The sequence below is a fragment of the Schistocerca cancellata genome, chromosome 12, assembly GCF_023864275.1.
Source record: "Schistocerca cancellata isolate TAMUIC-IGC-003103 chromosome 12, iqSchCanc2.1, whole genome shotgun sequence".
Taxonomy (NCBI): Eukaryota; Metazoa; Arthropoda; class Insecta; order Orthoptera; family Acrididae; genus Schistocerca; species Schistocerca cancellata.
The window spans coordinates 65,030,232-65,053,762 of NC_064637.1; the positions used below are offsets into that span (position 1 = coordinate 65,030,232).

General features: G+C 39.7%; 1 protein-coding gene across 1 annotated transcript in view; it reads left to right on the forward strand.

The window, feature by feature from the left end:
- LOC126109664 (tubulin-specific chaperone D) overlaps positions 1-23,531 on the forward strand; it is a 199,273-nt gene that overhangs the window by 154,740 nt on the left and 21,002 nt on the right. The window contains exons 15-16 of the mRNA XM_049914709.1: positions 2,298-2,449; positions 9,923-10,121. Of these exons, the coding sequence (XP_049770666.1) occupies positions 2,298-2,449; positions 9,923-10,121 (351 nt within the window). The remainder of the gene's footprint in view (positions 1-2,297; positions 2,450-9,922; positions 10,122-23,531) is intronic.

Sequence of the window (23,531 nt, forward strand, 5' to 3'; positions counted from 1 at the left end):
TTTTACTTTGTGACATATACTGGAAAAAGCCAAAAATAGAGACTACATTGAAAAGTGAAAGAGAAGTTTATAGAGTAAGTAATGTATGTGATGAGTGGTAACCTTTACTCTCACTGTTTGTATTCCACCCGAGACATATAGTACTGTGTAAGTGATAAACTAAAATATGTTTACCCAAAAAAAGTATATAATTGTAATGTCAGAGGAAATTGACTGGAATACACTCTTTAAAATTTAGGAATTTGACTGCAGTCAAAGAACTTGAAAGGGAAGCAGTAGTATAGAACGTAGTGAGACGCGGTTGTAACCTATATCCCATGTTGTTGAATCTGTTCATGTGGCAGGTAGTAAAGAAAACCAATGAGAAATTTGAGAAGGGGATTAAACTTTGGGAAAAGAAATAAAAACTTTGAAGTTTGCCATTGAAATTGTAATTCTGTCAGATACGATGAAGGACTCTGTAGATAAGTTGCATGAAGTGGATAGTTTGTTAAATAGAGCTTATAAGATGAACAGAAGTAAAACAAAGCTCTGTCTGCATGAATAACACTGCCAGACTGTAGCCAAGAGACAGCTGGACCACTCGGTTGCCGAGCATGCCACACAACACGACGTGCTTCAATTTGGCAACTGCTTCACAGCCCCTGCCACCTGAGTTCTTCCTCCTGACAGCAGCTTTTCTGAATTACATCAAGTAGGAACTCTTCCTGCAACATATCCTTCGTACCTGTAATCCCCGTGGCCTTAACCTTCGTCAGTCCCTATCCACCACCTGCCTCTATTCGTTTCCCTGCTCTCACTCGTTCTGCACATGCCTTCTGTCCCTCCAACTCACCTGCATGGTCTTTCCCCCTCTCTACTTTCCTCCTCATCCCTTTGTGATGCTCCTTCTCTACTCCCCTCCCCCCCCCCCCCCTCCTGCTATCCCATAACACAGCCTCACAATGCTGGCCCTAACTGCCCCCACCATATCGTTGCATTATCCCAAATGTAAGTGCTACCATCTTCTTCCTCCCCATTCCACACTTCTGTCACTCACCAAACAGTCCAAGATAACTGCTCACCTCTCAGATGTAGTCACAGCTGGCCATTAGTGTATGGAGATGACAGTGAGCATGTGTGTGAGCTACGAATGTGGGAATAAGTGTGTGTGTGTGTGTGTGTGTGTGTGTGTGTGTGCGTGCGCGCGCGCGCACATACATTTCATCTACAGCTGATGAAGGACTTAATCCAATGGCTAAATAATATCTATTAGCCTTTATTTAATGTGCCCATCTGCTACTCAGTGCTTCCTTTATGTGGAGTGTAGTAGTCTTATTCATTTCATATTGTTAGAATGGAATGTAGTAGAATTAAATCAGGTGATGCTGAGAGATTAAGAAATCTCAATCTCAGTTTTATAACAATGAAAACAATCAATTATTGATAAAATTATTTAATTGGGAAGATAAAAAAATCTGCTCACCAAGCGGCGGCAGAACTCACACATGAAAGACCGTTGTGATTGGCAAGCTTTCGAAGCCAGTGGCTCCTCCTTCAGGCAGAAGGGTTGAAGACCTCCTTCTGCCTGAAGAAGGAGCCACTGGCTCTGAGAGCTTGCCGATCACAACAGTCTTTTATGTGTGAGTTCTGCCGCCGCTTGGTAAGTAGAGTTTTTATCAATATGTTTTGTTGTTTGGGCCACAGATTAACTGATGATGGTAGTAGTAGAGTGGATGTAAAATACAGACTTGTGAAATTGAGAAAAACGTTTGTGAAAAAGAGAAATTTGTTAACATCTAATATAAATTTAAGTGTTAGGAAGTTTTTTCTGAAGGTATTTGTCTGGAGTGTTGCCTTGCTCGGAAATGAAATGCGGATTATAAACAGTTTAGAAGTAAGAGAATAGGAGCTCTTGAAATATGGTGCTACGAAAGAAGGCTGAAGACTAAATAATGATGAGGTACTGAATAGAATACAAGAAAAAAGACATTTGCAGCACAACTTGACTAAACAAATGGATCGGTTGATTAGACATATTCCGAGATGTCGAGGAGTTATCGGATTGGAAACAGGAGAAGGAAATGTGGGAGTTAAAAATTGTAGGGAGAGATCAAGGGTTGAATAAAATAACCGAGGTCAAGTGAATGTTGTAGTTGTTCAGATATGAAGAGGCTTGCACATAATAGACTGGCATAGAGAGCTGCAGTTTTAGATTTGACGCACACAGTAACAAATTGTTTGCAAAGCAGAGAACTGCCAATTCACCCTTTTTTTATGAGTACTTTTTGTTACTGCTTACTACTTACGTGTGACAGGTTGTGGTACTCTTGCTGGCACGGGAGATGCCAGAAGCTCTTCGTCCAGACACTGTCAGCCACACAATGGTCGGAGTGGTACAGCATTGCTTGGAGAAGATTGAAAGGGTGCGAGCTCATGCGGGGCGGGTGTTTACGGCACTCCTTCACAGGTAATTTGAACTGATTAAACATTGTGAAAAGGATCTGTTTCCTTTCAGGTACACCAGATAACACACATCTACAACTGCACACATACTCTGCAAAGCACTGTGAAGTGTATGTCTCATTGCACAGTTATTTGGGCTTTTACCATTCTCTTTACATATGGATTGCAGGAAGAACAATTGCTTAACTGTCTCAAGCCCAAAAACTTTGCCTTTCACAGGCAATTGCTCTACGTACTGAGCTACCTAGCATGACTCATAACCTGTCCTCATGGCTTTACTTCTGTCAGTATCTTATCTCCTACCCACCAAACTTCACAGAATTGCTCCTGCATCCTTGTGACACTAGTGTACCTGGAAGAAAGTACATTACAGAGACACAACTTAGCCGCAGCTTGGGGGATTGTTTCCAGAGTGGATATTCACTTAGCAGCAGAGTGTGTGTTCTCATTTGAACCTTTCTGGCATAATAAAATTGTGTGGCAGAATGAGACTCAAACTTGGGATGTTTGCCTTTTCAGGCAAGTGCTGTACTGACCGTCCATCAGGCTATGGCTGTTTCTCCACAATATCCTTTCTTCCAGGAATGTCATTCTTCCAAAATTGTGGGAGAACTTCTGTGAAGTTTGGAAGGTAGGAGATGAGGTACTGGCAAAAGTAAAGCTGTGAGGGCTGGTCGTGAATAGTGCTCGGATTACACAGTGAGCGAAGGACTCGCCCGCAAAAGGCAGAGGTCCCAGGTTCAAATCCCAGTCTGCCCCACAGATTCAATCTGCCAGGAAGTTTCAGGAGGATACCTCTGAAACTGTGGTCTAAGTGAACTGCCCTTTCTTTTTAATGTTGTCAATCTATCCCATGTTCTCCTTGATGAAGAAACTATTAGTTTCGAAAGTGTGGATAATGATATTACATAAACGTTTGTCTATCAGCAGAACTGACATTTCTCCTGAAGGTAGAAAGAGCCGAGCAATTCTTTTTCATAATTTTATAAACTATTGTTTGTTTTCCATAGTCTAATTCCATTGTCACTGTGATTTAAAAAGCAGTCATTCAAAATTTGGGTGAACTGTTGTCTGGTTGTAAAAAGCCCATCATATGTTATGCTAATATTCCGTGTAGTACAGTCTAGAAATCACATTGATAGTGCATTGACACTTCAGAATTGTATCACTGATACTGTTGTTAGATGTGGTATGCTATGACAGGTCAATGAAGAGGGCATGGGTTAGCTTTTTCTTTCTTTCTCTCACCACTTCCCACATTTAAGCTTTTGAATCAACAAATAAATTGCATGATTACAAATCATAATACTGGGCCAGTACTTAGGTCTACCTTGAAGAGTGGATATTCTGAGTACTACTGACATACATATTTGAAAGTAGAAAAAATTGTGTCTAGCTCACAGAACTGTTAGTTCCTTTTTTTATTGAGGAAAGAGGATTAGACTTGGGAAGGTTTGAAAGGTCACTCAAACTTTCAGGTCATTTTCTACTTTTAAATATGTCTGTTTTCATCTCCTGAAGCTTAAGTAGTAGCCATCCATTGCTTGTTTTGTAATTTTAGTTTTCATAAGTGAATTTTCCTTTTGATTCAAATAAATTAATTCAGTCTATGATTTGTGGTTGGGTGTATGGAGAGATATTGCAGCAAATAAAACCAAACAATGAAAACTCCAGGGAGGAATAGCAACAATGTAGGAAAAGACAGATTACTACTTAGGGTAAAGAAGACATGTCAAGTAAGTTACAGACAGGCACAGTTAAGACACTTATGTAAAGGTTCCGGCGACAGACTTCATCAGTAAAAGAAAGATGATGATGGAGACGCATTCCATCAAAACATTGCTACATGACGATGACGCTACTCGGCTCACAACCTGTGAAGACTTCATATATATAAAAAAGAAAGACATACACCATTCACTCACAACTGCCAACTCTAGCATCTCGGGTCAGAATGCCGGCCCAAGATGCTGGAGTTGGCAGTCGTGTGTGCATGAGATGTGCTTGCTTGTGTTTGTAAATGGTGTGTGTGTCTCTCTTTTACTGATGAAGGCTGTCACTCAAAACCTTTACGTAAGTGTCTTTCAATTGTACCTGTCTGCAACTTTGTGTGTCTTCTGTATGGTAAACAGCAGTGTGTTTTTTCCTTCATTGTTGGCAAATAAAACCAGATTGCTCCTGAAATATGCTCATTATTTTTTATTTACTTAAATTTGGCATATTTTGTGACAGTACCTTTTCCGTGAAATGTTTACAAGGCGATATTTGTCTTGGCTTCAGTTGTCTAGTGGAAGTATGATTCCACAATGCATTTTCGTCGGCTGCAGAAATGACCTGGTTAAATGCGTTTGCCTCATTTTTGGTGCTTCAAATACCATTTCTTTGAATGTGGTTTCTTCTTAAAGTTTATATAGAAAAAGTAGTAACATAATTCATTTTTTCCTGTTCACTAGCAAATTATTTATGACAGCGACCTGCACATTGTTCTACCGTCAACACACACCACGAATTCACTGCCGACTAACTACAGTCAAAGACGACTCCAGCGTCAAAGACATTTTACACAACACACAAGCTTCCACTTGTAATCAGTCTCTTTGATATTCTTCATCACATTTACTAATAGTAATCAATATACTGTCACTCTCAAAAATATAAGTAAATTAGCATATAATAAGGCAAATTACAATAAAAAAATTCTGACAAAAATATATGAAAACATTTACAATTTGGTATCGACAAATCCGGTAGAAAATAACACATCTCCCAGATCCATTACACTCCTCAGGAGGTCTGATACTGAAGCAAAAACTGACCTACTTTGGGAACATCATGAGAAGACACGATTCACTGGAAAAGACCTTAATGCTGGGTAAGTTTGTATGTAGAGAAGTGGATGGCAAAGGGCAAGATGGATTAACAGCATTAGATAAGTAATGGATTCCTACCTGGAATATCTTGGGGAGAGAAGGAATTAACATGCAGCAGTTTGTGGGATCATGCAGAGTTGGAATCTATCAAATCACTCACATTACTACTATAATGTCTTGGAGTCATGTACTAAAATAATTTGTTTTTATCTTATGGTGCCAATTGGTGCCACAAGTTGTCCAGAAAACTGTATGAACAAATCACCCTTGTTTTATTAATGTAAATAAATCTAACTGCAGCATAATCCTCCAAAATTTGCAATGGGAAGATAAGTAAAAGTGACTGGTTACAGTTACTTGTGCATTTCAAGTGTAATAAATAGACAAATAAATTAAAACTTGAAACGGGGGGGACATTAAAGATGAACATTACTTCTAATATGGAAAACATCAATTTTGAAGTAACAAATATGTTTAGTGTTTGTTCCAAGAACATAATGTCAGTGGAAACAGTTCGTGGTGAACTGTCCAAAATCTGTTGTTGTTTCGCCCCATCTCATGTAAACCAGATGGACATATAAGCGAAACATCAGGGAATCAGTAGGCACAATCCTGGACCACTGACCAGTGTAACGTCTGACAATTTGGTTTGATGTAGGAAAAACCCAATTGTACAAAAAATTATAATTTTCCAAATGTGGAGGCTTGCAAAGCCACACTATGGTTTTCTTAGAGCTTTATTGGAACATTGAAATAAAGGATAATTTCAATAATTCTTTTTTAACTGTTGACAACTTACAGTGGGATAGTTTCAGTCATTACATGTACAATCAGTAACAGGGTATTTTTACAGAAAAGATCTTACAATTTAAATTCAATTCTTTATCAGTAGTCTTAAAAATTAATGTCAATAGTGTTTATTTTAAATGGTTCTCTTACATTGTAGAACTGGGTGTTTCAATAACCAATCATAATCATTAACTTAAAAAATGTTTTAGGACAAGTACTGAGCAGATTTTAGAAATTGATTTAAAAGATTCAAACTAGGTAGTTTGTGTGCGTTTTTGGTCTTTGCCAGAAAGCAATTTCCTGTGACTATTGTGTATGCTGAAGTCAGTTTCCGGTAGGAAGGAGGTTTTCTCCAGACCAGAAATGGTGGGATGGTGTTTCCTTAGTCATCCCACATTTTGTCATGTTGGAGGACTACGAGGCTGGCTCAAGGGTGAGTGATGGCAAGAGTTTCCAAATATCTGTTGGAAATAAACATCTGAACACCTGTGGCAGGAAGCAGTACTTTGCAGAGCAGTGATTAGTACATGTGGTAAATGGCCATTGAAATTGCCCGCATGAGGCCACCAACACCGATTGGCTGAAAGACCCGAATGTTAAATAATTCATGGACTAGTGTGGAGCTCATGAAATAGAGGAGGCAGTTGCAGTGCTCGTTAGGTATAGGTGGCAAGTTGTGGGACATTTGGGTGGAGTCGCTGTTTTAAAATGTGTTTAGTTGAAGTTAGTAGTTAGTGATCCTGCCCAACCAACACAGTTACTTTTCAGATATGAAAACGCTACAAGAATCAGAAGTGTGCTCCCGTGTACAATTATGATATTCTGTTTAGTCTGTTTCTAGTTTTTTAGGTGGCTGTAGCTTTTTAGTAAGTGTGAAAGTGTTGATAGGAATATGTGTCTTACATCAAAGAGTGGAGCATTAGCTAACTGAAGGTAGTGTTGACTGAGTTTAGGATCCGAGGTGAGGTGTAATTGGCACAAATACCATTTGTTTCTAAGAAAATATGAATGTGTTTTGTTTGGTCCTATTGACAAACTGAGTGATTGTTTCGTTTCTGCGGAGATTACTGAAACACACTGCCTCTTGTTGCAGAAATAGGACATGATTACAGGTAAAGACAGCCTGTGTATGCCATAAAATAACAACTTCCCAAGTAAACTGTTAAGGTCTGCTTAGGTAAAAGCTTTACTGAGATCACAAAATGCAATAGATATCAGATCCTTATTTTCAAATACAGTTATATCTGGTTATATGCTCCATGAAACCATTTCCATTTGGAGCCGCAGGCCCAGTTCCCAGTGTGGGATTGGATAATAAAAGATGGTATTGGCCTCAGCTGCAACCTAGAAATGTCCAATATTGGTTTCATTGTAACCATAATCCTTTTAGCAATATTGGATACACCCCCATTCTGCGACTACACAAACTGTTCCATCTTTTGTTGATAAGATCTCTCCTATTCTCACCTTCTGAGTTTGTTTGTATTTCAACATATTCTCTGTTGTTTGAGTAAAACACTAGTGCCATTTAGTCTGGTTAGAATATGATGTACCATTTCTTGTACTTTTCATGATCTTTTCTTTTCACTTTTAACTCTGCCTTTTAAAATTACACCACTTAGAAAATATAAGTACATCTCGTCTGTGTACTGTTTATTCTGCTTTCATCATTTTGTCAAAGAGAGCAATATTACCTGTACACGGGAGCACACTTCTGATTCTTGTAGCATTTTCATATTTGAAAAATAACTCTGTTGGTTAGGCAGGATCACTAACTCCTAACTTGAACTAAACGCGTATAGAAGTTTCAGTTTTAATATAACATTGTGAACTATGATTCTTGTCATTTGTTTATGGAAGTTTGTTTTTAATATTCTATTTAATTTATTCCAACTTGTTACGTTTTTCTCTGTTTGTTTGGTTTGAAAATTGCAAAATCTGGCTCCCCAAAAACATAAAGTTTGTTCTGTTATTTTATTATTGCTTTAAATGTGTACTCTTTCACCCATTTTTTCATAGTTAATACTTTTGTTTCAGTTTCTAGGCACATAGACAAGACAATCTCATATCATTTGTCACTAAGCGACTTTCCCACCATAATTGATATACACTGAGGTGACAAAAGTCATGGGATAGTGATATGCACATATACAGATGGTGGTAGTATCGCATACACAAGGTATAAAAGGGCAGTGCATTTGCGGAACTGTCATTTGTATTCGTGTAATTCATGTGAAAATGTTTCTGACATGAATTAGCAGACTTTGAATGGGTAGTTGTAGCTAGACGCATGGAACATTCCATTTTGGAAATTGTTAGGGGATTCAGTATTCTAAGATCCATAGTGTCAAGAGTGTGCCTAGAATACCAAATTTCAGGCATTACCTCTCACCACAGACAATGCAGTGGCTGACAACCTTCACTTAATGTCTGAGAGCAAGCAGCAGCATTTGCCTAGAATTGTCACTGTTAACAGACAAGCAAAACTGCGTGAAATAACCATCAGAGTCAATGTGGGACATATGATGAACATATTCATTGCCGGCCGCGGTGATCTAGCGGTTCTAGGCGCTCAGTCTGGAGCCGCGCGACTGCTACGGTCGCAGGTTCGAATCCTGCCTCGGGCATGGATGTGTGTGATGTCCTTAGGTTAGTTAGGTTTAAGTAGTTCTAAGTTCTAGGGTACTGATGACCATAGATGTTAAGTCCCATAGTGCTCAGAGCCATTTGAACCATTTTGAACATATTCATTAGGACAGTACGGCGAAATTTGGTGCTGATGGGCTATACCGGTGACAACCAATACCAGTGCGTTTGCTCGTATAGCTTGCAGTGCCTCTCCTGGGCTCATGACCTTATCATTTGGACTCTAGACAACTGGAAAACCGTGGCCTGATCAGATGAGTCCTGATTTCAGTTGACAAGAGCTGATAGGAGGATTCAAGTGCAGCCCAGATCCCACGAAGCCATGGGTCTAAGTTAACAAGGTGCTGTGCAAGCTGGTAGTGGCTCCATAATGGTGTGGGCTGTGTTTACGTGGAAAGGACTGGGTCCTCTGCTCCAACTGAACCCATTATTGACTGGAAATGGTTATATTTGGCTACTTGGAGACCATTTGCAGCCATTCGTGGAGTTCTCAAACAACAGTGGAATTTTTATGGATGACAATGTGCCATGTCACCAAGCCACAATTGATTCCGATTGGTTTGGAGAATATTCTGAACAATTCAAGCGAATGATTTGGCCACCTAGATCTTTCAATACGAATCCCATCAAATGTAATAAGGGATATAATCAAGAGACCAGTTTCTGCACAAAATCCTGCACTGGCAACTCTTTTGCAGTTATGGACAGCTGTAGAGGCAGATGGCTCAATATTACGGTAGGGGACTTCCAACAACTTGCTGAGCCCATGCTGTGTCGAGTTGCTGCACTATGCCTGGAAAAATGAGGTCTGACACAATATTGGGAGGTATCCCATGACTTTTGTTACCTCAGTGTAATGAACATAAATGTGAAATAACTTTCTTTCGCAACTGTCTGATAAGTGTAATGCTGAGCTATCTGTATTGCATAATCAATTGAGGTCTGTAACCTCCTCCTCCAACTTCTGTTAAGGAATTGGTACAGTTTCATTGGGAAACTCATATCATTGACCTAATTACAATTTTTTTATTCGTTCCATCTGACGCCTTTATTTGAGCTGTTCCGATTGCCGAGATGGGTGTTGGTATTACTTTGCCCAAACAAAGTAGCAATGTTATGTCATCTCTGTTCTAACAAAAATATTGTACTTTTTTACCTTTTAACTGTTTCAGTGAGTATCCAGTTCCAAGCATTCCAGACTGCAACGAACTACGTTGCATTTTTCCTGCACATGACTGTACTCATGTGATTAACTGGAAGTGTGAATCGGAGACGTATCCTTCCTTCTGCAAGCTGCTTCCTCTCACACCCTACACAGCTTGTGTCATGGAAGGTCTCCTTACATGTATGGGAGGTGACATTATTATACTGGTGAGTAATTTGGACATTAGCTAAGCTTTGAGTATGCTTAGAAGCTAGTCTTGTACCTAAGTGTACTTTTGAGCACCTGTTGGATTTGCTTTTGTCAACCTTATTTTGTAGTGCACAACTTAAACCCAACTGATATTTAACTGAAAATGATTGTGCTGTTAGAATATAAAATATGGTGGAAGATTCTTTACCAGAAATTAATTTTTATGAATCACACTCTTAGATTTAATAACAAATATTTTACCAATTGAAAGACATGTTCTTTGATATTCATTTTTTTGTTATGGTTTTTTTTCTGTTACCTTAAGTCGATTTAAAGTGGAAGATCCAGGATGGAATGTAATGAGTCTGGCTTCAGTAGCCAGAGACTGTGGACATGAGTGTTTGCGCTGGGTTTGTGTGTGTGTGTGTGTGTGTGTGTGTGTGTGTGTGTGTGTGTGTGTGTGGTCTGTTTCCAACAAAGGCCGGGTTGGCTGAAAGAGCACTTTCAGACAGCAGCAGTTACAGCGGTGTTTCTGTATTGCTCATAGGTTAATAGTATGTCAGTTTCACCTAGCCAATGGGATTATAGTTTCACATAGTCGGTGAAGGCGAGAAAAGAGGCAATGTATTTTTAGCACCAAAACTGAAACCATTGTGTTGTTTTCTGTTGTTCGGTGTGTATTTTTTAGTTTTGTGAGATATTTATGCTATCGTTGAACTGGAGTCCATAAAGTGATAGGATTTAAGTTATTTGGTTTCGCATAGTGACATCACCCGACAGTACATATCTGGTGAATTAATTGTCAAGACATGAAAATGTGTAAAATGTGGTAGGGAAATGGTGCTGAAAGAGTCAAAGGTTTCTGTGGATGGAATCATTCGCAAGTGCAGTGAAAGCCGTCACTTGTTTTAAATATTCTGTCTGAAAGAATTCCTTATTTTCTGGAAGCAAGTTGAAAATTAGTGTCATACTGCAGTTTATGTATTTGTGGGTTCATGAGTATAAATCAAAATGTATATGCCAGGAACTTCTCTTTGCCAAGTGAACTGTGTGGTAGACTGGAGACAATTTTGTTGAGAAATTAGTGTGGAAGTGTGTGTGAGACAGGGCAAGAAACTTGGTGATGAAGGACAGATTGTTGATCTGTCTGTTTGATAGTAATAAGTTTAGGAGAGGGGTCAAAAACAGAAATAGAAAGATGGGTATTGGGGGGGGGGGGGGGGGGGGGTACTCAAAGATGTATGTACAATTGTTTTCATGTTATTTTGTAAGCATTCAAAAGCTATTCTCCTGAGAATTGTTAAAGAGAATGTTTTGCCAGGGACAGCAATAATGTCAGACAGTTTTTCTACATATAAATGTGTCAAAAACAAAGATTTCATGCACCTTACTGTGAATCACAAATTCATTTTCAAGAATGCGACAACAGGTACCCATACATATATTACAGAGGGCACATGGCCTGCTATTAAATGGTTTGTGTATGATACAGTACACTGGAAGACATTTTTTGACAGCTATCTCTTCAAATATCTGTGGAGGAAACAAATCAGACTTATTTTTAGATGTTTTGTGGGCTGCTACATTGATGGATAATCAAACTGAATAAAATTTGTTCCAAATTTATTTTTCTTCATTTTTTTTTGTTATTGTTGTTTCTAACATGAGCAAAAGTTCTATAATAGTATTGGTTGCCACCAATATTTGACTAATTTTCACATTTGTATCAGTTATTACAAGGTTTTTGTTAAGTTTGGATGTGAAAGTTTCCTTGAGAATTGGCAAAGGCAACAAATCTGAAAGCTAAAGAAACGTTCTTTTGGTGAGCTGTAGCTTGGAGACGAAGTCTGTGTTAGGTTGGAATGTGACAGTTTGACTCACATAAATTAAATTAATAATATTTCCCTTCAGAAATATTTTAGTGCATTTTTCCAAACATGACACGAATTACAATGTTGTGCTGACTTTGGGAGTGAGTAATGCAGTTTACATAACTTGCTTCAAGTAAACAAGGAGAATTACATTAATTATAGTTGTTGACAAATATTTCATTGCTTTTTAATAACACAGCATAAATTACTGTGTGTGAAACAAGTAGGAATTACATTAATAATATTCATTGTCCCAAGTACATCTTTCTTTCTTTTATTTAATATCTTATGAATTATGACATTATTATTGGATTTGGAACTGAAAGCACTGTTTAAATTGCTGCAAGGAGACCAGCAGCAATTAAATTTATAATCTTGACTGCCAAATCTGTTTCACTTGTTTTTCAAGTTTAGTTGCTCTGATGTTAACAGGTACTAGCACAATTTGAATAGCTGTGAGTCAGAGAAGAAGTAATTAAATGTATAATTGTCTCTTCATTTCAACACTACTATCCTTCAACACCTCTTACACACTTTATTTGTTATTAATTTCAGGTAATTTGCCTATTTGCACTTTCCTGTCCTTAAACTTCTGGAACAGTTCTACATCCTCCGTACAGAAACATCTTACATTCTGTGATGTTAGCTCAAGAGATTCTATTATTCCAAAATTGTTACTCTTGTCTCACCTTGGCCATTTCCACTGAGATCCATCAGGATTTGTTTTCTGTTGAAGACTGCTAATGATTCAGTGTATCCTGGCCTGATTATGGGAACTTCAAAGGGATAACTCAGTAGTGGGACTACCACTTCACTGCCTCTTAACCAGCAGGATTTGTCTTATGTGCTTTCTCCACTAGGCAGTTGGCTTGCTTCCCTACACCTATAGAGCCCACCCAGCCATGATTTTCTGTACTAGTTTACTCCCATAGCCCTTCAAGACTTGCTTGTCCCCATACGAACATTGTCGTACTGTCAATCTTAGTCTCTGCTGTTGCCACTTCCAAAGCCTTCACCACTAATTCCTACCCTGTACCAACTTTTTCATCTCAGACTGGCACTAGCAATCTATGTCCTCAATTATTTGCTGGGTGTATTCCAATCTCTGTCACCCTGTATTAGCATGGAAGTTATTCCCTTATGTCTTAACATGTGTCCTATCATCCTGTTCTTTCTTGTTGTCAGTATTCCTTTCCTTGCTGATTCTGCAGAGAACCTCCTCATTCGTTACCTTACCAGTCCACCTAATTTTCAGCATTCTTCTATAGCACCACACCTCATATGCCTCAATTCTCTCCTTTTCCAGCTTTCCCACAGTCCATGTTTCACTAACATACAATGCTGTGCTCCAGTTGTACATTCTCAAAAATATTTTCCTCAAATTAAGGCCTGCATTTGATACTAGTAGATTTCTCTTGGCCAGGAATGCCCTTGTTGCCAGTGCTAGTCAGTTTTTTTTGTCCTCTATACTCCATCCATCGTGTTATTTTGCTGCCTAGATATCACAATTGCTTAACTTCATCAGCTTCATGATCACCAGTCCTGATGTTAAGTTTCTCGCTGTTATCTCTTCTGCTACTTCTCATTGGTTTCATATTTCTTTGGTTTATTCTCAGTCCATATACTGTACCCATTAGACAGTTTTTTTCCATTCAGCTGATCCTGTAATTCTTCTTCACCTTCAATGAGGATAGCAATGCCATCAGAGAATCTTATCATTGATATTCTTTCACTCTGAATTTTAATCCTCCACTTGAATCTTTCTTTTATTTGCATAATTGCTTCTTTGATGTATAGATTGAACAGTAGGATCAAAAGTCTATGTCCTTGTCTTACACCCTTTTTGACCCAAGCACTTCGTTCTTGGTCCTTCTATCTTATTGTTCTCTCTTTGTTCTTGTACATATTGTATATTACCTGTCTTCATTCTCACCCCTTTATTTCTCAGAATTTAAAACATCTTGCAGCACTTGACATTGTTGAATGCTTTTTCCAGGTTGAAAAATCTGATGAATGTGTCTTGATTTTTCTTTACTCTTGCTTCCATTATCAGCTACAATTTCAGAATTGCATCTGTGGTGCCCTTACCGTTCTTCAATTTTATGAAAAAGATTGTTGCTGCCAACCCTATAGTAGAGATGCTGAGTTGCAGATAGGCACAACAAAAAGACTATCGGAAAGTGAGCTTTGGACCAACAAGGCCTTTGTCATAAATAAGCGCTTCCCCCCCCCCCCCCCCACACACACACACACACTAACCCACACACGCATCACCAGACTGGCTTCAGCTACCAGAGACTGTCATCATGTGCATGTGACTTGCATTTGTGTGTGTCTGTGTGTGGTGTGTGTGTGTGTGTGTGTGTGTGTGTGTGTGTGTGTGTGTGTTTTCACTGAAGGCCTTGTTGGCCGAAAGCTCACTTTCCGACAGTCTTTTTGTTGTGCCTATCTGCATCTCAGCATCTCCACTTCATGGTGAATAACAGCTATCCTTTTCATAATATTGTTACATTTCATACTGGATTTTCCAGTGTTTGACATCCTTGGCATTCTCTTCCATGTTTATGTATGTTATTCTTGTTAGCAACTTGTATGTATGGGTTGTTAAGCTGATTGTGAAATAATTTTTATGCTTGTTGGCTCTTGCTATCTCGGGAATTATGTGAATATTGTGTTTTCGAAAGACTGAGTGTCGTACGTTCTACACACCAACGTGAATAGTAATTTTGTTACCACTTCCCCTAATGATTTTAGAAATTCCGGATTGAGGTTATCTATCCTTTCTGCCTTATTTGATCGTAATTCCTTCAAAACTCTTTTAAATTCTGACTCTGATGCTGGATCCCCTGTCTCTTCCCCTAAACTCATGCTTCTTCTTCTTCTTCCACATTTTCAGACAAGTTCTTCCCCTCATAGAGGCATTCGTTGTAATCTTCCCATTTATCTGCTGTCTCCTCTGGACTTTTCTATATGCTGACTCGGTCTTTCCAACAATCATTTCTTTTTTTTTATTTCTTCACATTTTTCATGCAGCCATTTCACCTTAGCTCTGCTGCACTTGCTATTTATTTAATTTCTAAGATACTTGTATCTCTGTATTTTTGAATTTTGCCGAGCGTTTTTGTACTTCATTTGTCGATCAGCAGAAGTATTGCAGGGGTAGGTAGGGAACAGAAATAAGGAAGGTGGGTTGTTATGGTGCACACTTTGTCTGGCCCCTGTGCTGAGACATGCCGGGCTAGGTTAGACCTGGCAGTAGCTACACTACTGCTGGAGTAGCTCTCGGCTTCATTAGCACACACAAAGTCTCCCTGCAGTTGAGGAATAAATTGTATGAAAAGCAGTAATTTTTCTAAACAGTACGATTGCACGTTCGATAAAAGAATATTAAAATATATTAAATTGTTGGTTTGGAGGTGAAAGAAACACATACCTAAGTGTTACTTACTTAATTGTTACTTTAAAAAGATATTCTTAATAATACTCCTGAACGTTAGATCACAGAAATGGCAAAATGAATTGACTGATACCATGTTGTGACAACTATTGAAGACACATACCCTACATAAGTCTCCACTACACCTAAAAACCCAACAAAGCCTAAACCTTACTCTAATTTCCAACATAATTTCCACTCATATTAAGGCATTATCATAAAGAACTAGCAACTTCGGAATTTTGTTCTCTCGAAAATGGGCCACACAATTGCCAACCTCTGCTGAAAGGATATTTTAACTTCGTTGTGGTGATATAGAACACTACTTGAAATAGTAAAGTGTATGTTTTCTAGAACTTCTGCGTCACCATTGTGCACAAATTCTTCTGTAATGATGAATGGCTAATTGTGTTGCCCTTCGTCATGAATCATTAAATTCTCTAAATAATTTTCTTGCCATTTCATTGATTGTAGTGTTTTGTCAATAAACTCCTGTATTCTGCAGATTACATTTGCTTTGTGAAAAGAAAATGAATTGCTACATGTGTGTCACACTTGACAGAATTTTCAATTAACTTTGGCATTTTAAGGAAACACAAACAAGTGCTTTTGTTATGGTATCTTAAGGTAGCCCTTAGAGGCAGGTACTGAGTGTGCGTGCGTGAATCACATGCTGCAGTGATTACATGGCCATGTTTAAAAATGGTATTTACTTAAAAATCACACCACCTACTTATTGAGATAGAGTGGTGCAATACCAGCAATAGCTTTCTCTCGCTTTTTCTTCTTTTTGCATTATTAGATCATCTGATGCAAAAAGCTAATTTTGAGTAGAAGTTGCTGGTAGAGACTAATTATGTATTGCGTGTGTAGTACATGAAGCCTCACAGTGAAGCGATGGATAGGAGTTGGGGAATCAAAAGAAGTGGAAGTACATCAGTCCCTGTTGACTTATTTCTTGTCACTGACAGTTTTAGCCTATACAAAATACTGTGTATCAGTGTGCCTGTGTCCATGAAAGCAGAAGTGAGGGCAGCATTAATGATATTTAAAATGTTATAAATAATTGACAATGTAGGTAAAGATAGATTGTTGCTTACCATAAAGAAGACACATTGAGTTGCAGACAGGCATGCCTGTGTCCATGAAAGCAGAAGTGAGGGCAGCATTAATGATATTTAAAATGTTATAAATAATTGACAATGTAGGTAAAGATAGATTGTTGCTTACCATAAAGAAGACACATTGAGTTGCAGACAGGCATGATTAAAAGACACTCATATCGAGCTGTCAGCCACAGCCTTCATCAGTGAAACACACACACACACACACACACACACACACACACACACATACACAATCACTAACTCCAGCATCTCAGGCCAGAATGCATCATCATGTGGGATGCAAACAGCTAACTGTCTGGTGGAGTGCCGGGACTAGACTGCCGACAGGTGCAGCGTCAGGAGTCATGGGGCAGGGAGGTGGGGAAAAGGTACAAAAAGGAGAGGAGCAGGGAAAGATGGGTGGTTGCATTGGCAAACGGCTGCAAATAAACAGGTTGGGAGACAAGGATGGGGACGAGGTCATAGTACAGAGGAAGTGGAACCTGTTGGGTGGAGGGGACAGTATGTTACCATAGGTTGAGGCTGGGGTAATTATTGGCACGGAGAATGTGTTGTAAGGATAACTCCCATCTGTGCAGTTCAGAAAAGCTGGTGGTGGATAGAAGGATCCAGATGGCTCGGGTAATGAAGCAGCCATTGAAATCAAGTGTGTTATGTTCAGCTGCATGTTGTGCCACAGGGAGGTCTACTTTGCTCTTGGTCGCAGTGCAGCCATGGCTGTTCATCCTGGTGGACAGCTGGTCGGTGATCACACCAATATAAAATGCTGTGTGATGATTACAGCGGAGGTGGTAAATGACATGGCTGCTTTTACAGGTGGCCCGGCCCTTGATGGAGTTCGATAAACCTTTGACAGGTCTGGAATAGGAAGCAGGTGAGTGGATTGGGCAGGTTTTGCACGTGGGTCTTCCACAGAGGTATGATACTTGTGGCAAAGGGTTGGGATTGGGAGTGGCATAGGGGTGGACTAGGATGTTGTGGAGGTTGGGTGGGCGACAGAGCGCCACTTTAGGAGAGGTAGGAAATATCTTGGGTAGTCTGTCCCTCATTTCAGGGCACAATGATAGGTAATGAAAGCCCTGGAAAAGGATGTGGTTCAGTTGTTCCAGTCTGGGTGGTACTGGGTGACAAAGGGGATACTCCTTTGCCGCTGTTTTTTAGTGGTGGTGGGAGGATTCGAGTTGTGAGGGGAAATGGCATGGGAGATTTGTTTGCGGACTACCGTATTTACTCGAATCTAAGCCGCACTTTTTTCCGGTTTTTGTAATCCAAAAAACCGCCTGCGGCTTAGAATCGAGTGCAAAGCAAGCGGAAGTTCTGAAAAATGTTGGTAGGTGCCGCCACAACTAACTTCTGCCGTCGAATATATGTAGCGATACACAGGCATGCTTTGTAGGCACAAAGATAAATACTGGCGCCAAAACCTCTGCATCAGTAAATAAATTTTTTAGAAAAAGGTGGAAGACGAGTTTTTTTTCTCCGCCCCGAGTTTCGACCACTGCATTTTCATACATTATCCAACGAAGTAAATACAAATTCCGTATTGTTCATCTTCGAATGTAGCAGAATTTCAATATACTATGAAAATCCGACTAGCAAGACTGTTTGGGATGTTTGTCAATATGAATTTTTCCTGCCTGTGAGAAGAGATTGTTGCTAATAGGAACCTGATGAAATGTGAATCACATGCAGTATTCTCTTCACCATAAGAATAATACGAATATAAACATTTTGCCATGTATTCTTTCGTGTTTGCTGCTATCTCATTTAAATCCTGTCTGCTTAATAAACTACGAAACTAGAGTGACACAACAGCAAATGCGGAAGAATATACGTATTGTGTCATGTTTATATTTGTATTATTCTTATTCCTAATAGTGATATAGTCAGAAATGAAGCAGGGCAACTTACTAGATTTTTAAATCTAAGATGACTAATTTCTGTGCAGAATTTGATGTACTAAAGAAGCGGCCGCAAAGATTTTCAAACAGAGAAAAATTTTCGCCTAACTCTTGTTCAGAACATGTTCTATCATACACAGTCTATTATTTGGTTGTTGTTGATCATTATCAAAGAAAGTGTAAGTAACAACAAATAGCAGTCTCTTGCCGTTGTTTCGCTAATGAGATGATTCCTCTCTCTTTTTTTTTAATTGTAAGCGGCGGTAGCGCGCACAAAAGCAAGCCGTGCCACGAGCGGCGACAGGCCGTAAACACGCACTATTAGAATGCGACAAAAAGTGCATGACACAGTACAGTAATGCATTTTCAGCTTAGAGTGATGCAAACACCTATAACAAAGAAAACGGCTCTTATCAGATCAAAGCAAAATAGTAAATCGATTCAAACCAGACGAAGCACGTGAAAAAGGAAGGGTACCTGTATAAATACGGACGGAGCGCCTGCCGCATAGCAATGGCTACCTGGTAAAGCTTAACTGCTAAGCTTACGACTCGAACCAAACTACTGTAGCTGTATCGTCATTAATTCGATCTAAATTGTGTCTCATATTACAATGGACCAACTTTGTTTCAATTTGGAGGTGTGGCCTAAAACTTTTCTCTCCCCTTGAATTTCGAGTCTCAAATTTCAGGTGCGGCTTAGAGTTGGGAATTTTTTTTTTTTTTCCTTTATTTCGAATCTCATTTTTCAGGTGTGGTTTAGATTCGAGTGCGGCTTAGATTCGAGTAAATACGGTAGATAGTGCCTGTCTTAGAAGGCCTTGGTGAGATCCCAACGTCCTTCAGACTCCAAACCCCCCTACCTCATTCCTCATACACCTTAATAATTTTATCCTAACCTACAACTACTTATTATTTGAAGGGAAGGTATATAAACAAATCCGCGGTACAGCCATGGGCACCAGCATGACACCCTCCTATGCCAGTGTTTTTGTAGGCCATTTAGAGGCAACATTCCTAGCCTCCCAAAACACCAAATCGCTAGTCTGTTTCAAGTTCATTGATGATATCTTCATGATCTGGACCCAGGGCCAAGACACCCCATCTTCATTTCTTCATAACCTAACACCATCTCTCCCCTGCACATCATGTGGTCCATCTCAACTCAGCGTGCCACCTTTCTAGATGTTGACCTCCTCCTCTCTGATGGCTCTATTCGCACCTCTGTCCACATTAAACTCACCAACCACCAACAGTACCTGCATTTCACATCTGTCATCCCTTTCACACCAAAAGTCTCTCTCGTACAGTCTGGCTACCTGGAGATGGCATAACTGCAGTGACAAAAACTCCCTTGCTCAGTATGTTGAGGGCCTCACCAAGGCCTTTACAGACAGGCACTATCCCAGACCTAGTCCACCAACAGATCACGTGTGCCATTTCCCCACACAACCCCAAAACTCCCACCACCCCCAAAAACCAGCCACAATGGAGTGTCCCCTTCATTACACAGTACCACCCTGGACTGTAACAACTGAACACATCCTTCATCAAGCCCTGAAATGAGGGATATCCTCTTCGAGTTACTTCTCACTCCTCCTAAAGTGGTGTTCTGTCACCCACTCAACCTCTGCAACATCCTAGGCCATTCCTATATCACTCCCAACCCCATATCCTTGCCACAAGAATCATATTCCTGTGAAAGACCCAGGTGCAAAACCTACCCAATCCACCCACCCAACACTTCTTATTCCAGTCCTGTCACAGGTTTTCCTATGCCATCAGGAACTGGGCCACCTGTGAAAGCAGCCATGTCATTTAACAGCTCTGCTGCAATCATTGCACAGCTTTTTATATTGGTGTGACTACCAACCAGCTGTCCCCCAGGATGAATGGCCACTGCCAAACTGTGACCAAGAGCAAAGTGGAGCTCCTGTGGCACAACAAGCAGCTGAACATAACACACTTGATTTCAGTGGCTGCTTCACAACCCGAGCCATCTGGATTCTTCCGTCCACCACCAGCTTTTCTAAACTGCACAGATAGGAGTTATCCTTACAACACATTCTCAGCTCCCGTAATTATCCCGGCCTCGACCTATGGTAACGTACTGTCCCCACACCCTCCACCCAACAGTTTTCACCCCCTCTGTCCTGTCCTCTCCTTCCCATTCTCATCTCCCTCCCTATTTATTTGCAGCCCTTTGCCAACGCACAGCCCACCTTTCCCTACTCCTCTCCTTTTTCACTCTTTTTTTTTTTTTCCCCACCTCCCTCCCCCACAACTCCTGACACTGCACCTGTCGGTAATCTAGCCCCCACACGCTCCAACAGACAGTGTTTGTATCTCTCCCTACTCATACCCCTCTATCCCTTCCCCTTCCCCTTCCCCTTCCCCTTCCCCTTCCCCTTCCCCTTCCGCAACCCCTCCAGACTGCCGCTTGCATTCCACGAGATGTTGATGTTGAGATGCTGGAGTTGGCAGTTTGTGTGTGTGTGTGTGTGTGTGTGTGTGTGTGTGTGTGTGTGTGTGTGTAATCCTAGTTATAAAGGACTCTTTAAACACAGCGTTGTCTGCTAATCTGTGTTGGTAGTGATGGGAAATTACTCACATCATTTAATTTCTGTTGATTCAGTTATTTGTGATAGCCATTATGCTGAAAGTTGTATTAGACTGTATACATAGTATGCTGTATTAACAATTAACTATCATTAATTTATTGTACTCTGTTGAGGTCTGAGGACATAAATGACATTAGCAGTAAAGCCACTATTTTGAAAAAAACGTGCTGCTTGCTCTGTTAAGGATGTACTGGTCACCCATAGCTGTTTGTTTAATATTTACCTAATTATAATGATAATTTGCAAAGAGTAATTGTTATGTACTTTAAAAATATTTATCTGAAACCCAGTGAACATCGTTATTTGTGATGTGTTGCTAACAGGATTATCCAATCATTAACCCAAAATGATCTGATAATTGTCAGAGGAATGTGGTATAAGACATGCTTATAATTTAATTTTTAATTGTAATTATAGAAAGTCCTAATATTTTGCTTGTTGATTGTGTGGTAATGGTATTTGTACAAGAAGTAAATGTAGTGGAAAGACTCCACAGAAGAGTTGTGCTTATGTGTGTGAGTGAATGGTGTGTGTTTTTCTTTCCCTGACAAAGGCTGTTGCCAAAAGCTTATATGTAAGTGTCTTTTCATTGTGCCTGTCTGCGGCTTCATGTGTCACCACTATCTTTTCATATAATGTTGATGTTCCTAACTGGATTTTCCATTGTCGGATCTCTGCAAAACGTACATGATGCATAAAGTTCTTGTTATTGTCTTTCAGTGTATAAGTAATTTATTTTTTCATATAGAACATAATTCCATAATACCGAACTGAGTGAATGTGTTCAAAATAAGCTAAAACCTTCTCTCCAAGTGGAATTGAAAGGATCAGTGTTAGTCATGCTGGTAATCCATTGTTACTCTGTTCTTAGACGGAATTTTTTTGTCTTCTGTTAAAAAGGAAGTTATAATGTCAGCTTATCTCCTTGTAAAATAAACCGTATCTGACAATTGTTAATACCTGATTTTGCTGAAAGCACAATATATAAGGTAAACAAGTGCTTATCAGGTTGTGACCCTATTTGTAGTAGATGCCTCAATTGATCTTCCACAGACATACTCAATATGCTACAAACTGTAATACTCTTTCAGAAGTGCAGCTTGGATCAAAAATTGTCCATAAAATGACTTAGAATTTACAGGAAGTGCATGTCACAAACTGTTAACACATCTTGCAAAGTTTTACAGCTTTACCACATTTATTTGCTGAAATACAGCACTTCAGGCTTGGCCAAAACTTTTGAAATATCACTGCAACATTTCATCACTCTTCATCTAAGAGACTCGTGTTGCTGAAGTATTAAAATTTTTGCACTAAAAATTTGTATCTGAGCTGTTCGGTAAACCTACCCATAAAATGTGAATAAAACCTGAGATGTGCATGTAGTGATCCCTAAACCACTTGACATGGAATTAACCAGTATAGTTTTTTTTTTTTTTTTTAAAATTACGTGTACATTCTCAGGTCACGCAAGTGATGCAATTATCAGTTCAGACCTAGTAACCAGTCATCATCAGATGATTTGAATACTTACATAGCAATTCATCAGTTGAAAAGAACTGAAGTGACTCTCACGAGAGAGAAAAAATATTCACTTCCTGGCAGAAAAAGTGAAGCACCTAGAAGATATGCTCGAATGTCAATGCAACTTTGTACACATACCTGACATTTGGATATGTAAATGATCAGAATTGCAATAAGGAGTGTCTGCAGTGTCATATGTAATCACCACGAAAGACAGAGCTGCTGCGTTCTCGTGTGAGGCAGTGTTAGCAGCACCTGACGACACAGTTTGAAAAGGATCTCATTATCAGTCTCCATTTGGCCATTTGTTCAGATGTATTTGTGGGCCATTCAGCTGTGACAGTAGCTCAGTGTTAGTTTGCATGGGAATGTGAAGGCAGACGTATTCATTGTCAAAGTTTCGGTGGACCTCACCGGGCCACCACAAGGGAGGATTGCGGTACTGTGCACCGAATACACTGTCACCCCTCCACATCTGCACCTGCCATCTGAGGACAAGTAATAGACTCCCTGCAATATTCTGTGTCGTCTCACACCATTGGTCGGAGACTAGCCACAGCCGAACTGGGGAATTACCCTTCCGTGTGTAGGCAGCCGTTAACACCACAACACAAATGACTGTGTTTGAAGTAGTGCTGTTACCAGCGATCGAAGTGTCACGTTCTGTTCAGTGATGAATCGCGGTTCTGCACTACCTCGGATGACCTTAGTTTGTGAATATGGTGGCAGTCTGAGGAATGGTCCTATTCTTCCAATGTTTTGGAGAGGCATAGCGATGTTATTCTTGGTTTCATGATGTAGGGGAGCCATTAGATATGACTTTAGGTCACGGCTGGTAGTGATTGCTTACCTGATTTAGACAAGAGACTTCAGATTTTTGACTTTTTCTCCTGCCTATTGATTATTCCATTTTTATTTATTCATTTATATGCTTTTTGGGCCTTTGGT